The 12,508-nt window shown below is 35.8% G+C and overlaps 1 protein-coding gene across 1 annotated transcript; it reads left to right on the forward strand.

Annotated features, from left to right (window-relative positions):
- Positions 1-3,494: 3,494 nt before the first annotated feature.
- On the forward strand, positions 3,495-7,547 carry Spin4 (spindlin family member 4). Its single transcript, XM_015501612.2, has one exon. It carries the CDS (start codon positions 4,073-4,075, stop codon positions 4,820-4,822), a length of 750 nt encoding a protein of 249 aa, XP_015357098.1. The 5' UTR covers positions 3,495-4,072; the 3' UTR covers positions 4,823-7,547.
- The last annotated feature ends 4,961 nt before the right edge of the window (positions 7,548-12,508 follow it).

Below are 12,508 nucleotides of genomic sequence, written 5' to 3' on the forward strand. Positions count from 1 at the left end.
TTAGCTTCTCTTTGTGTTTCACTGATACTAGAGGTAGAAGGAACCAGAGTGTAAGTCAACTAGCCTTTTTTTGCTATCAGGTTGGTATAGTGGGGAGGTGCTATAGCATAATAGTCAGTAACAATATCTCACACCACCAGATGAATGTGAAGGAATAATTCACCATTAGACCTTACTAACATCACCTGGGCAGAATAATCAGGGCACCAGTTGCTTCTGCCTGGTGGAAGATACAAGACCAGCTCTCTGTTCGGCATCACTGGTATCAAGTTGTCAGGAGAATGAAAACAGTGCCTGCTTGTGTCACACGGGGAATATAAGCTCACCTCTCTACTTGATCTTGACTAAGTTACACTGTTAGAGGAATTGGAATATCATATGCTTACACTAGCAGTACATTAGATATCAATTCCTCTAATTTGAGGCTGTTGACTAACTTTGTTTCCCACCAGAAAACACTCCTGATTCCTTAGCATGACAGATTCTTTGCTCCAGATACAAGTTCCTGACCAATTGTCATATATCCTATGTCTATGCCTATGTACCTTTCCTCTAGCTGATTTCTGCTTAGGCTAAAAAGACTTCATTACTCTATAACTCTCTAAATATCTTCCTTTTGTTGTTTTACCTTTTCAAATTGTCTCTGCTGATTTTGCAGACATAACAAATCATGGGGCTGGGGTTGTGGCTCAGTGGTACAGCACTTGCCTTGCATGTGTGAGGCACTGGGTTCAATTCTCAGCACTGCATATAAATACATGAATAAAATGAAGGTTAGTCAACAACTAATTTTTTTTTAAAATCATGAACTCATTTGTGTCCTCAGTGATGTGTTTGTACCTGTTTTACAGCATGTATTGAAATCTGGTTTGTACATTGGAATTAAAAGCATTTATATCTATCTTCACCACCCTCTAGTACAAATTATCAGTGTATCTCCAAGGTATATTTTCAATAATGCTTTATTCATTTAGAAGTCACACTTTTGGAATATTCCAGCAATTCAAAGACTGGTTTTATATTGGCTATAAGGTACAAAATCCTGCCTTGGTTTTGATTTACACTCAAGCCTTGAATATGATGACTTGAATATAAAATAGAGCAAAGGCATGAGCCTGGTTGCTTGTTGAGAGAGCTGGTAAGAAAAAAAGGGCTTGTTTCAGGGAATGACTAGTTAGGGCACTGTTGAGTCCTTATTATTACTAGTTCATATTCTTAGAGATTTATTTGTATTTATCTAATTTAATTATCTCACCTACTTGTTGATGTGGATTGTATTACAGTATACATATTGCAGGTTGGTCAGGAGCCATTTCTCATATACCCTTTGTTTTAATATGTTCTCCTAAACATTTTAGACCTGTAATGTATTCATAAAATAAGTAATCTAGGTGTTTTAAGGGGATAAAGCTACTGGGTGGGGGGTTCTGAGATGCCCGGATCAGTCTTCAGAGGCTTTTGTAAGACTACTTGTTTCATTGAGGATGGTTTCTTTAGATTGGTGCAGGGCAGCTAAAAACACTTTTTATGTTCCTGTAACATACATTTATTGAGTGTCAAGTCTGTGTAAAAGGTACTGGGATATATAGTAAAAACACCTTTGTTAATGTCATTGTCTAGTGGGAGACATAGAAGGTAAACATTTATATCAGAGTGATAAGGTCTTTTAATCCATAATGTTAGTCAATGATCTAAATATCCGAGTCATAATTTTAAAAAGGGTATTGGACATTCTTTTGTATCCTTAGGCTGTGGGGCTGTTAGCAAGAATTCCTTTGAAGGATGTAACCAAGGGGACTGAGGGAATTGTTTGCTTTGCATTTGTGTGCCCTGTGGGTGGTCTTCTTCTTTCACCTGTCAACTGCTCTTCTAAGCAAAAAGAGCTTGGTGTATCTTGCTCTAGGGAATTTGAGGGATTTGGCTTTTTGTAGAACATAATGACATATTTACACATACTTGCCTTTTGACTTTGAGTGTGCACATGTAGGTTGTATACATGTGTGAATATCACTGTCATTCTAAAGAGTTTAGAAATAATTTTTCATGCATGTAGTTTTCTTGGTTTCTTAGCACTTTTTTTGTAATATAGTATTGAAAAAATATCTCACATCCAAAGTCCTTTCCTTGGAAGCACAAAAGGAGAATGCTCACAAATTCTTAAAAAGTATGAGATCTAAGATTTTTGCCACTCACTTGGACAGTAATGTAATGTGGAGGCAGCCAATAATGCCACCTCACAGCTCTCTCTCACCTGATTTCCTTTATTCCAGGTGAATTATTATTATTTTTTTCCTGATAATGATAAGAGTCCTTTTCTTCTCACAAGGGATGGGTGGAAGAAAGAGAATGACAGTCTAGACACTCCAGGTTTTATTGTCTTTTTGTAAGTGGAATGTAATGGTTAAATGTAATGGTTAAAGTTCTACAGATATTCAAATTTAAACCTCTTAGCAGCCCTGTGACTTGAGGCAAGTGAGATTATTGATATTTTGTTTTCTCTTAGATTTTCCATATAACTATGCAGTGCTTTTAAAATTAGAATACTAGTAAATATAAACTCACACACACCATCTTCTCTTTCTACTAAATTGAGGCCACAATTTTGTTTTAATATTTTGTTTTTCCAAATATTGATCTTATTTCATATGTAGAAACCATGTCTTTAAAATATTCCCTAAAGACATGATTTAGATAAGCTAAATAAACCCCATATATGAAGTTTTATTACTTATTCTTGTATCATAGGGAATTTTGAATTAATAATGGGCCATTAAATGAATATTAAAATAAATAGTCTGGATCAAAAATCATGTTTTCATAACTATAGAAAATAACCAGAAAATTTTAATGATATAAATGACAAAAGTAAGATATAAAAGTATGACATATGCTCCCCACATGTTTATTACCAAGAGAGAAATCAACATGGTTAATATTTTACTGTATGTTTAGATACCAAGGTTAAGGTTAGTTTCATATTTTATTTCACTATATTTTTAAAAATCTTCCACAACGTCGGTGTACCTCCTTACACTCGGAAAATAAAATAATTATTAAATAATCATTACCAGGAATATTCAGGTACAAAATATAAAGGAGAGTTTGAATCAAGATGGAGGACCGTTCACAGGCTTTATTTTCTCTGGTCTGTAATTCCTCAAACTGAAAGAAACTAGTTTGTATGTACATTTGTATGTGCAAACTCTGTGTGTGTGTGTGTGTGTGTGTGTTTTGAATATATGTATATATTTCGAAATGTTTGTGAGAAATTCCTGTAAGACAGGAGCAGATGAAGCCGCTGTGGAGGAAGCTGTTGGGCAGCAGGCAGCTCGAATGGGGGAGGGGAGCCTGCCTGTCTGACTGGGGTTTGAAGTAAACAGTCGGGGGGCGCGAGAGGAAATAAAGGAGAAAGCCTGTGTCAGTGTAGACTGAACGCGGGCGCGCGCGCTGACCCACCCCACTGCTGCCCGCGAAGCGGAAGGCGAGAAGGCAGAGGGCGGGACCGAGGTACAGGCGGGCTCGGAGGGGGCGGGCTCTTGAAGCTGCAAAAACCGCGGTTCCACTGCTGGGCCAAGCCAACTAGGACTGTGAAGGCCAGGCCGCGCGGACTCCTCAGAGACGTGCCGCCGCCTGCACTTTTACTGCTGCAGCCATCCCTTTATCTTTTGCCTTCCTTTCCCGCGGTCTCCTACGGTGTCGCGGTACTGCAATCTCAGCTTCAACTACAACAACAGCTAAGTGGCCGATTCCGGGACCTGGGGGTGGAGGTTGGGGCGGGCGCCAGGCGCGGACAGCACAGGCGTACCCGCCATCTCTTTCCAGCCACCACTGCTGCAGTCATCCCTCCCGGACGGCAGAAGAAAGCACCGTCGAGAGGCACACACTGTCCTTGTGCCCACAGTCAAGAGTTAGAGCGTTTCTGCCAAGCTCTGGTGAGATCTTTGATCTAGGAGAAGGGAGGACCCCTTTCTGAGATTGCAGAAAAAAAAAATTCTTATTGGATAGTATTAACTTTTTGTCCTCTTAATCAAGCAAGGGGCAATTCTGTCTAAGTCCTCCTAAGCTCTGAACCATGTCTCCTCCGACCATGCCTCCCACGGGAGTAGATGGCGTGTCCGCATACCTGATGAAGAAAAGGCACACCCACAGGAAGCAGCGGCGCAAGCCCACTTTCCTCACTCGTAGGAACATCGTGGGCTGCCGCATTCAACACGGCTGGAAAGAAGGCAATGAGCCAGTGGAGCAGTGGAAAGGCACTGTGCTTGAGCAGGTTTCTGTGAAGCCTACACTTTACATCATTAAATATGATGGCAAAGATAGTGTGTATGGACTAGAACTGCACCGAGATAAAAGAGTTCTAGCGCTAGAGATTCTTCCTGAGAGAGTGCCAACTCCTCGAATTGATTCTCGCCTGGCAGATTCCTTGATTGGGAAGGCAGTGGGGCATGTGTTTGAAGGCGAGCATGGTAGGAAAGATGAATGGAAGGGTATGGTGCTGGCACGAGCCCCAGTGATGGATACTTGGTTTTATATAACGTATGAGAAAGATCCAGTCCTCTACATGTACACCCTGCTGGATGACTACAGAGATGGTGACCTGCGCATCATTCCAGATTCCAACTACTATTTCCCTATGGCAGAACGGGAGCCTGGAGAGGTGGTCGACAGCCTGGTGGGCAAACAGGTGGAGCATGCCAAAGATGACGGGTCCAAGAGAACTGGTATTTTCATCCATCAAGTGGTGGCCAAGCCCTCTGTCTACTTTATTAAGTTTGATGATGATATTCACATTTATGTCTATGGTTTGGTGAAAACCCCGTAAGTTCATTGTGCTCTTTGTAATAGTTGGGGAACTATTACTTAAAATATTTTGTATTTTCATAATTGTGAACTTTGAGAACAGTTTTGGCATCAGAAATTCAGGAAAGTAAGTAAATCTTATTGTGCCTCCAACTCTTGCATTGACTAATTCCACAGTTTTACCCCAAGTATACTGTGGTAATTTTGATATTGCTTTGTTCTTTAATGGAACATATAAATTGGGTGCTAGTAGAATATTAATGTGTCTGTATTTTAAATGTAAAAGTAGATTAACCCTACCCCATATCCTTCTCCCTCATTATTTTTAACCTTTCTACTTTCTTCTTCCCACATGTTGAGAATCTGTCCTACATCCTTCCATATTTTCTTCTTCTTCATGAAGTTTTTCATAGTATTTTCTGTTAAAATGGGAAGCCATATTATTTTCTCTAATTGCTTTTCTCACTTGACATAGATGACATCCTGGCTGATCAGTAGCTACAGTCAATCTCTCTCTCTCTCTCTCTCTCTCTCTCTCTCGCTCTCGCTCTCGCTCTTGCTCTCACCCTCACTCTAATAGTTGCATATTCAATACATGTAGATGTACCAAAAAGTATTCAACCTTTTTGTTACTGATATTCATTTATTTCCTTTTTCACCAACATAACACTACCAAAACACAAAGTGATGTTTTATTTCTATAGGTTGGATTCTCAGAAATGCTAACAAGTCATATGTTTTATTTTAAGAAATTAGGATTATCATTTAAAATGAAAGTGCCTATTTTCAGCATCCTCTGCAGCATCACTTTTTAAGATTTAAAAATCTGAAAGGTGAAAAATTATGTTATTGCTTGTCACTGTGACTGCCTTTTACCTGACTTCAAAGAGGATTTCTCTTTCTATTTGAGTGTTTTTCTTTTGTGATTTGACAATTATTATCCTTTCTTCATTTATCTATTGAATTGTTGATCTTTTCCTTAAAAATTTATGAAGTGCATTTAATAATTTGTAGCTTATGTGTTATGATTTTTCTATTATATAATCTTGATTTTATTGGTTATGTCTTTTATTTTATAATTGTAAAAAAATTAGGTAGATGATTGTCTCTTTTATAACTTTCATTTCCTGTTATTTTCCAGATGGATATCACCATCCTAAGTCATTCACCTACATTTCATAATTATTTTATTATTATTAAAGTTTAAGTGTTTGAGTCATATGAAATTCATTTTGGTATGTGGTATAAGATAGAGATCCAAGTATACATTTCATTCACATTGGATATCCAATTATACAATTTATTTTGAAAAAAAACACCCATTTTCAAATTTCTGAGCCAATATTACATGATTTGTAATATACTGACTGACCATGAAGTAGTTTTAGAATCTGGTAAAGCGTGTCCTCCTTCATTATTATTTTTTTCTTCCAATGTAATTTGTCCTCCACATTAACTCTTTCATATGAAAATTATAAGCACTTTTTTGACATTAACAAATTCTGTCTCAATTAAAATTGCATTAAATTTCTATGTTTCTCTTTGGAGTATAACAATAATATTAATTCTTAACACCGAAGTGTTTTGATATATCATTGAATTCTTTGGCTCTTATTTCTTAATATTCTTCATATAGGTTTATCATATGAAATTGATCTTATTTTTGAGTATTTTTACAGTTGTTACATTTTGAATTGGGTACATTTTCCTCCTCATTTATAGCTTGTTATTTTGGGCAATAAAAGCAACCTATAGATTTTTATATTTTTATCTTTTATTCAATGAATTTATTTAATCTTCTAAATTACAGTGGGTTTAAAAATAGAACATTTTGGACTCTAGGTATACAATCATTTTACATGTATATAAAAATTATTTTATTTCTTCTAATGTTTATATTGATTATATTACTTTAGCTGGATTCTCCGGAATAGTGTTGTATAATGATATAGACATACTTCACCTATTTTTAAGTTTCAAAAAAATCTTTGTAGTATTTCATATTAGTATTATATTTGCTGTTGGTTATTGATTTGCTGTTGATTATTAACTTGTTTAGGAGTTTCTTCTTTTCCTTTTTTACATAGTGTTATTATCAGAAATGGCTCCTGGGTTTATCAAATGTATTTTCATTATCTATTCTTAAAATTGTATGATATTTTTCCTTTAATTTGTGGATGTAATGAATTAAAATGGTTGGTATTTGATGTTGAACCAAACCTTAATTTCTGGAATTAATCCTACCTGCTGCATGCTGTGTTTTATTTACCAACATTTCATTTAGAATTATTGCATTTGCATTCCAACTTGGAATTGTTTATTTTTGTTCTTTTTTATGCTCTCTTTACCAAGTTTTTTTTTTATTAGAGATGTACTAGCTTTAAAAATATGAATTTTTGTGTTTTTAGTATTGTCCTGTGGTCTCAAGTAGTTCAAATAGCATTAGAATAAATTGTTCATTAAAAGTTAGCTAGTACTAATCTGTAAAATGATCTAATCCTGGTGACACTTTTGATTGTAGATCTTTAGTCAGTTCTCTGATTATTTTCAGTGACAATTAGTTTATTCAAGCTTTTGTTTAGAAAGAATATGTATTCTCTGTGAAATACAAAGTCCAAAGTTGTCTCTGTTATCAACCTTGTTGCTTGTATTATTCACATGCTTTATGTCCTCGTATATTTTATGCCTCAAGATTTGTCCAGTACTGAAAAATGTAATAAAATTATCAGCTCTAATGGCATTTTAAATTCTTTGTACTATTTTATTTATTTAAAATGTCACAACAAAACATATGAAAGTATAAAAGATATGGCACACATTTGTTCATCTCTACCTCAAATGTAAAACTGACAACATTTTGGTACGTTTATTTTAGATGATGATTTATAGTTTTAAATAATTGGAACATTACAATTAATTAACCCATTTTCCAATATCATACCAGTTATTCTGAAGAGGGTAGACACTATCGTGAGTTTGGTGTGAATATTGCCCATGATTTATGCATTTACTACAAATATAACCAATAATAGTACTGATTTATGTGTTTTTTAAAAATATAAATATGAATAATCAACTATAAACCATGAGTAATTTATTTTGGTCTTTTGTTTTGTAGGGATTTTTGTTTTTCCAAATGGAAAATGGACTGAAGTGACAAAAAAACAATCAACAGCACTTACTTTAAAATACTAATTACTGTTCACTTTTACTACTCCTAATACTCTGGAAGGCTTGGCCCTAGCCACAGCCCTAGGTATTGAATAAAAAAGACAATCTCCTCTTTCACAGACCTTTTATCTGGGCTAGGAAGAGGCACATATACACCACCAGCCTCTTACTTCAAGGTAGTCATAGGCCTTATATTTTTCCTGGCATGATACTGGGGTTATTCCACTTTCTGATACTCAGAAGGTGGCTAGCCCTATTCCTAGCCCTCTTTTAAGAGTTTGGGACATAATATTGGATGAAAATCTTCCTATCTTAAATAACAGCAATCTCTCCTCTTTCCCTCCCCCTACCATGTAAAGACACATGTCTTATATAATATTGCTTTCTAGCTCCTGTTCTAGTTTTAGTTATAGTTCTCACCCTCCCCCAAATCTCAAGTCATGTATCATACATTATGATGACATGATGACATTGGTCCATATAGCAAAAGATTAGTTTGTCCCTAGACTAGGGCCTGGCGATGGAAGAATGAGTTATCCAGTCAAAACCCCTGCTCTTAGAGCATACATCCTAATGGGTTGAAGAAGACAAGTCATCATCAAGCTTAATGTAAGTCCTTTTGGTCTTATATTGTCTCATAATAATTTGAGTGTATACAAAAACTTGTCATTCAAAGAAAGGTTTATTCTAGTTCTACCTATGGTTTAGAGATTGAGGATAGACCAATGAAATAATTTAAAGAATGTAGAAAAAAAGTCAATGTAGAATATCGTGTTCCACTATGCCTTTACTCCTAAATTTCTTGGCTCCTATACTAGAACTACATTTCTAATTATTCCATGGTAATATATGTATTTTTTCATCACACAAGCTTGCTTTGAGTCAAAGGGAGGATTTATAATGCTTCTGACATAGTTTTAGGAGGTGAAAATGTCCAGAAACTACATCCCTGGTCCCCTAGTACTTAATTATATTATTGTGGATGAAGATACATTCCTGTCTTCTTCACAGTGTGCTGTATGTATCAGGCTGTGATGATTTCTTTTTAAAAAGCTCAATAAGTAAGCCATGAATCAGGGTGTGTCTATTTTATATAGATGGACAGATAATTCCCCAGAAAACATGTCATTTGAATGGACATCTCAATAAAGTGAGACAGCAAATCATGTTGCTGGCACTTTGGGATAGACTGTTCCTAACTAGAGAGGTTTCTTGTTAGAGCCAAGTATGGCCAGATGGGATGTGAGCAAGGAGAAGAGAGATTGTTCCATAGAAGTTGGTCTTCATTATGTTAAACAAGTGAGGTGTTTCTAAGTTGGTGATTTTATAGTTTCAACAAGGCAAATTATGCATATTTTTATTTATTAAGATGTAATTCCATATAGTAAAAATGAACAGATCCTAACAGACTAAACTTTCCAGTTTTCCTTCTCTTATTGCTTTGAAGTTTCATGTTTTTGTGGTCAGAAAGATATTTTTGTGTTTTTAATTTTTTTTAAAATTTATTGAGAATTCTTTTGAGGATTAAATATGGTCTATCCTGGATAATAGTCCATGGGCATATGAGAAGAATATGTTTTCTGTTGTAGTCGGGTCTGTGAAAATGAAAATGAAATCCCTGTATGCAGACAAAAGCTCACAGACTGAGCCTCTAGAATAACCCTGGCATAAAAAGGGGACCTGTGCATCAAAGGGACAGAATCAGTTTTCAGCCTGTATTACTTCAGGCCTTGGAGTGGGTTGGAGAAACCCACCAACTCCCAAGACTATGCAGCCTATTGCTGTGAGACCCAGGTGTGACCCACATTAACATCTACCTTGGTGGCAAAGAGACTGTTTTAGTTGGCTTTTTAAATGCTATGACTAAAAGTATCTAACCAGAACAACTGTAGAGGAGGAAAAGTTTATTTTAGGGATCACAGTTTTAGAGTTCTTAATCCATAGAAGGCCAGCTCCATTCCTCAGGGCTCAAGGTGAGGCAGAACATCATGGTGGAAGAATGTAGCAGAAGGAAGCGACTCACAGGATGATCAGGAAATAGAGACAGAGACTTCATTTGCTGGATACAAATATATACCCCAAAGCCATGCCTCCAGTGCTCCACCTCCTCCAGCCCACACCCCCAGATTTCAGTTACCATTCAGTTAATCCCTATCAGGGGATTAATTCACTGATTGGCTTAAGCCTCTCATAATATTTTCTCCTCTGAAGCTTCTGCATTGTCTCACACATGAGCTTTTGAGAGACACCTCACATACAAATTATAAAAGACTGTATCTACCACATCTTTCCCAATTTGGGCAGCACAGATAGCACTAGGCCTGTGCTTTTAGATGAGGCTCTAGAAGTGTGTTCATACTTGGCACAGACTAATAGCCAAATAAGGCAGTCATGTTTCAGTCTGCATCACTGCCATTTGTGGCATGGTTGTTGGTGTACCCTTGAGATTGTGCAGGTGACTCAGGAAGGATCCATCTTAGCATCAACCTAGGTGACCAAGGGACTGTCTTTATCAATACTATCCCAACTTCAGGCAGTATAACATATTCTGGGAGTTAGGCAGAATAGTAAATACAAGTCTTTGCCTTGGTTTGTAGTACAGGATCAACAAAATCTGTCTCTATGGATTGAGCCTGTGAAACAACTTTGGTACCAAGGGAAACACATCTGCCCCAGTCTATCAGTCTTCTATTCTAGCAAGCGTCACCTATGGATTATTGCAGTAGTCTTAAGCTAACAGTCTATCTCAGTAATAGGCAGCACATAATAGTATGGACCTTGGATCTACTGCAGTGTTGTGTTGGTATTGGTAAACTGTGATCATATAGTGTGGCACACTGTGGTGGCATTTGTAGCCACAGGCAAGTGTATTGTCCATCCAAGATGACTGCCCAACCTGGGTAGAATCCTTCAGTGCCTATGCACAGGTCATTAATTGCAGATGAGGAATCCAGGCCTACTCCAGGAAATGGCTTGTAGGAATAAAACATCTTTTGAGTTATTGTCCTGGTTGATTCAGAACAATACAACAACAGTGTATTTGGGACAAACCTGAATTTAGATTACCCTCTCGTACTGAAACAGCCACAAAACACCAGCAGAAAAGCAGTACATGGGTGCTATTCAGTGCTGAAGTAGCAGAAATTATTAGACACTTTCTCAATTATTATTGAGAAAAATAGGTAAACTTCTTATAATTTCTGGGAAGACAGGAACAAAGAAGGTCAGGTGAGGAACACATAAATAATATATAAACCTTAAATGGCTGGGCAATGTCACATGCCAACAATCAGAACTTTCAGGAAACCAATATCTCAATTAGTACTCTAAGTAACTAGTACTCAAAATAAAGTACCAGAAACCAACAAGGCTGTAATGAGTATGAAAAAATTCTGAGACCAAGAATTTAAATCAACTGCTTTAAAGGAATTCAATGAACTTGGAGAGATTTGAAGAACTATTTCAGACACCAATGAAAAAACTTAATAGAGAAATATAAGAGATTTAAAAAACAATCAAATATATATCCTAGGATTGGAAAATACATTCAGTGATATTAACACAAAATAGAAGAAATAAAAGGCAGGATACATTAAAGAGAAAGAAGAATCAGTGCTGTACTAAAAAAATCTGTTGTTAAATAGACCTTAACAAGAGTAAAAGAAAAATAAGAATGAGGAGAAATGAAGATAAAATATGAAAAATTTAGGATATTATAAAAGAGGTTATATTATTATTGGAATTCAAGAGGTATTTGAGAATGACAAGTGGGAAGAAAGTTTATTCAAAGAATAACAACAGAAGTCTTCCCAAAGAAGGATACACATATTCAGAATCAGAGAAGGCAAAGGTCACCAATCAAACTCTCAAAGGTGAATATAAAGAGAAGATCCTCAAAGCTACAAGAGAAAATAAATGAATAAAACCTATGATTATCCTAGTTCACCTAACAGCCAATTTCTCAACAGAAAATTTCCAGGCTAGAAGGACGTGGCATAAAAATTTCAGTATTGTTAATAGGGGAAAAACTTTTGAATAAGAATACTGTGCTCAGTAATGCTATCCTTATAAATGAAAGAGGAATAAATACTTTCTAAAACAAATAGAAGCTGACAGAATATATCTCTAAAAGCTGTTTTGCAAGAAATGCTAAAGGAAATTCTGGAAAGTGAAAGACATTAATGAAAAAGAATAAAACATAGGAATGTATAAAATTTTCTGATGAGAGAAATTACACAAATTAATTCAGAATGTTCTAATATTTTAAGTGTGGCACAAAAACCGTTTATAGCTTTAGTATGAAGAATACAAAAAGTAAAACCACAATAATAAGAATTACCTGAATATTTTAATCTATAGGCAATATAGAAAGATGTAAATTAGGATATCAAAAATTCATCATGTAAAGAGGCAAGAAATGCTACAGTATATTTTATCTTCTTCTGTTTATATTTGTGGTCATTTTAAGTTGCTATCACTTAAAATTATATATATATATATATATATATATATATATATATATATATATAGATATATA

Source organism: Marmota marmota, unplaced genomic scaffold (genome assembly GCF_001458135.2).
Source record: "Marmota marmota marmota unplaced genomic scaffold, marMar, whole genome shotgun sequence".
Taxonomy (NCBI): domain Eukaryota; kingdom Metazoa; phylum Chordata; class Mammalia; order Rodentia; family Sciuridae; genus Marmota; species Marmota marmota.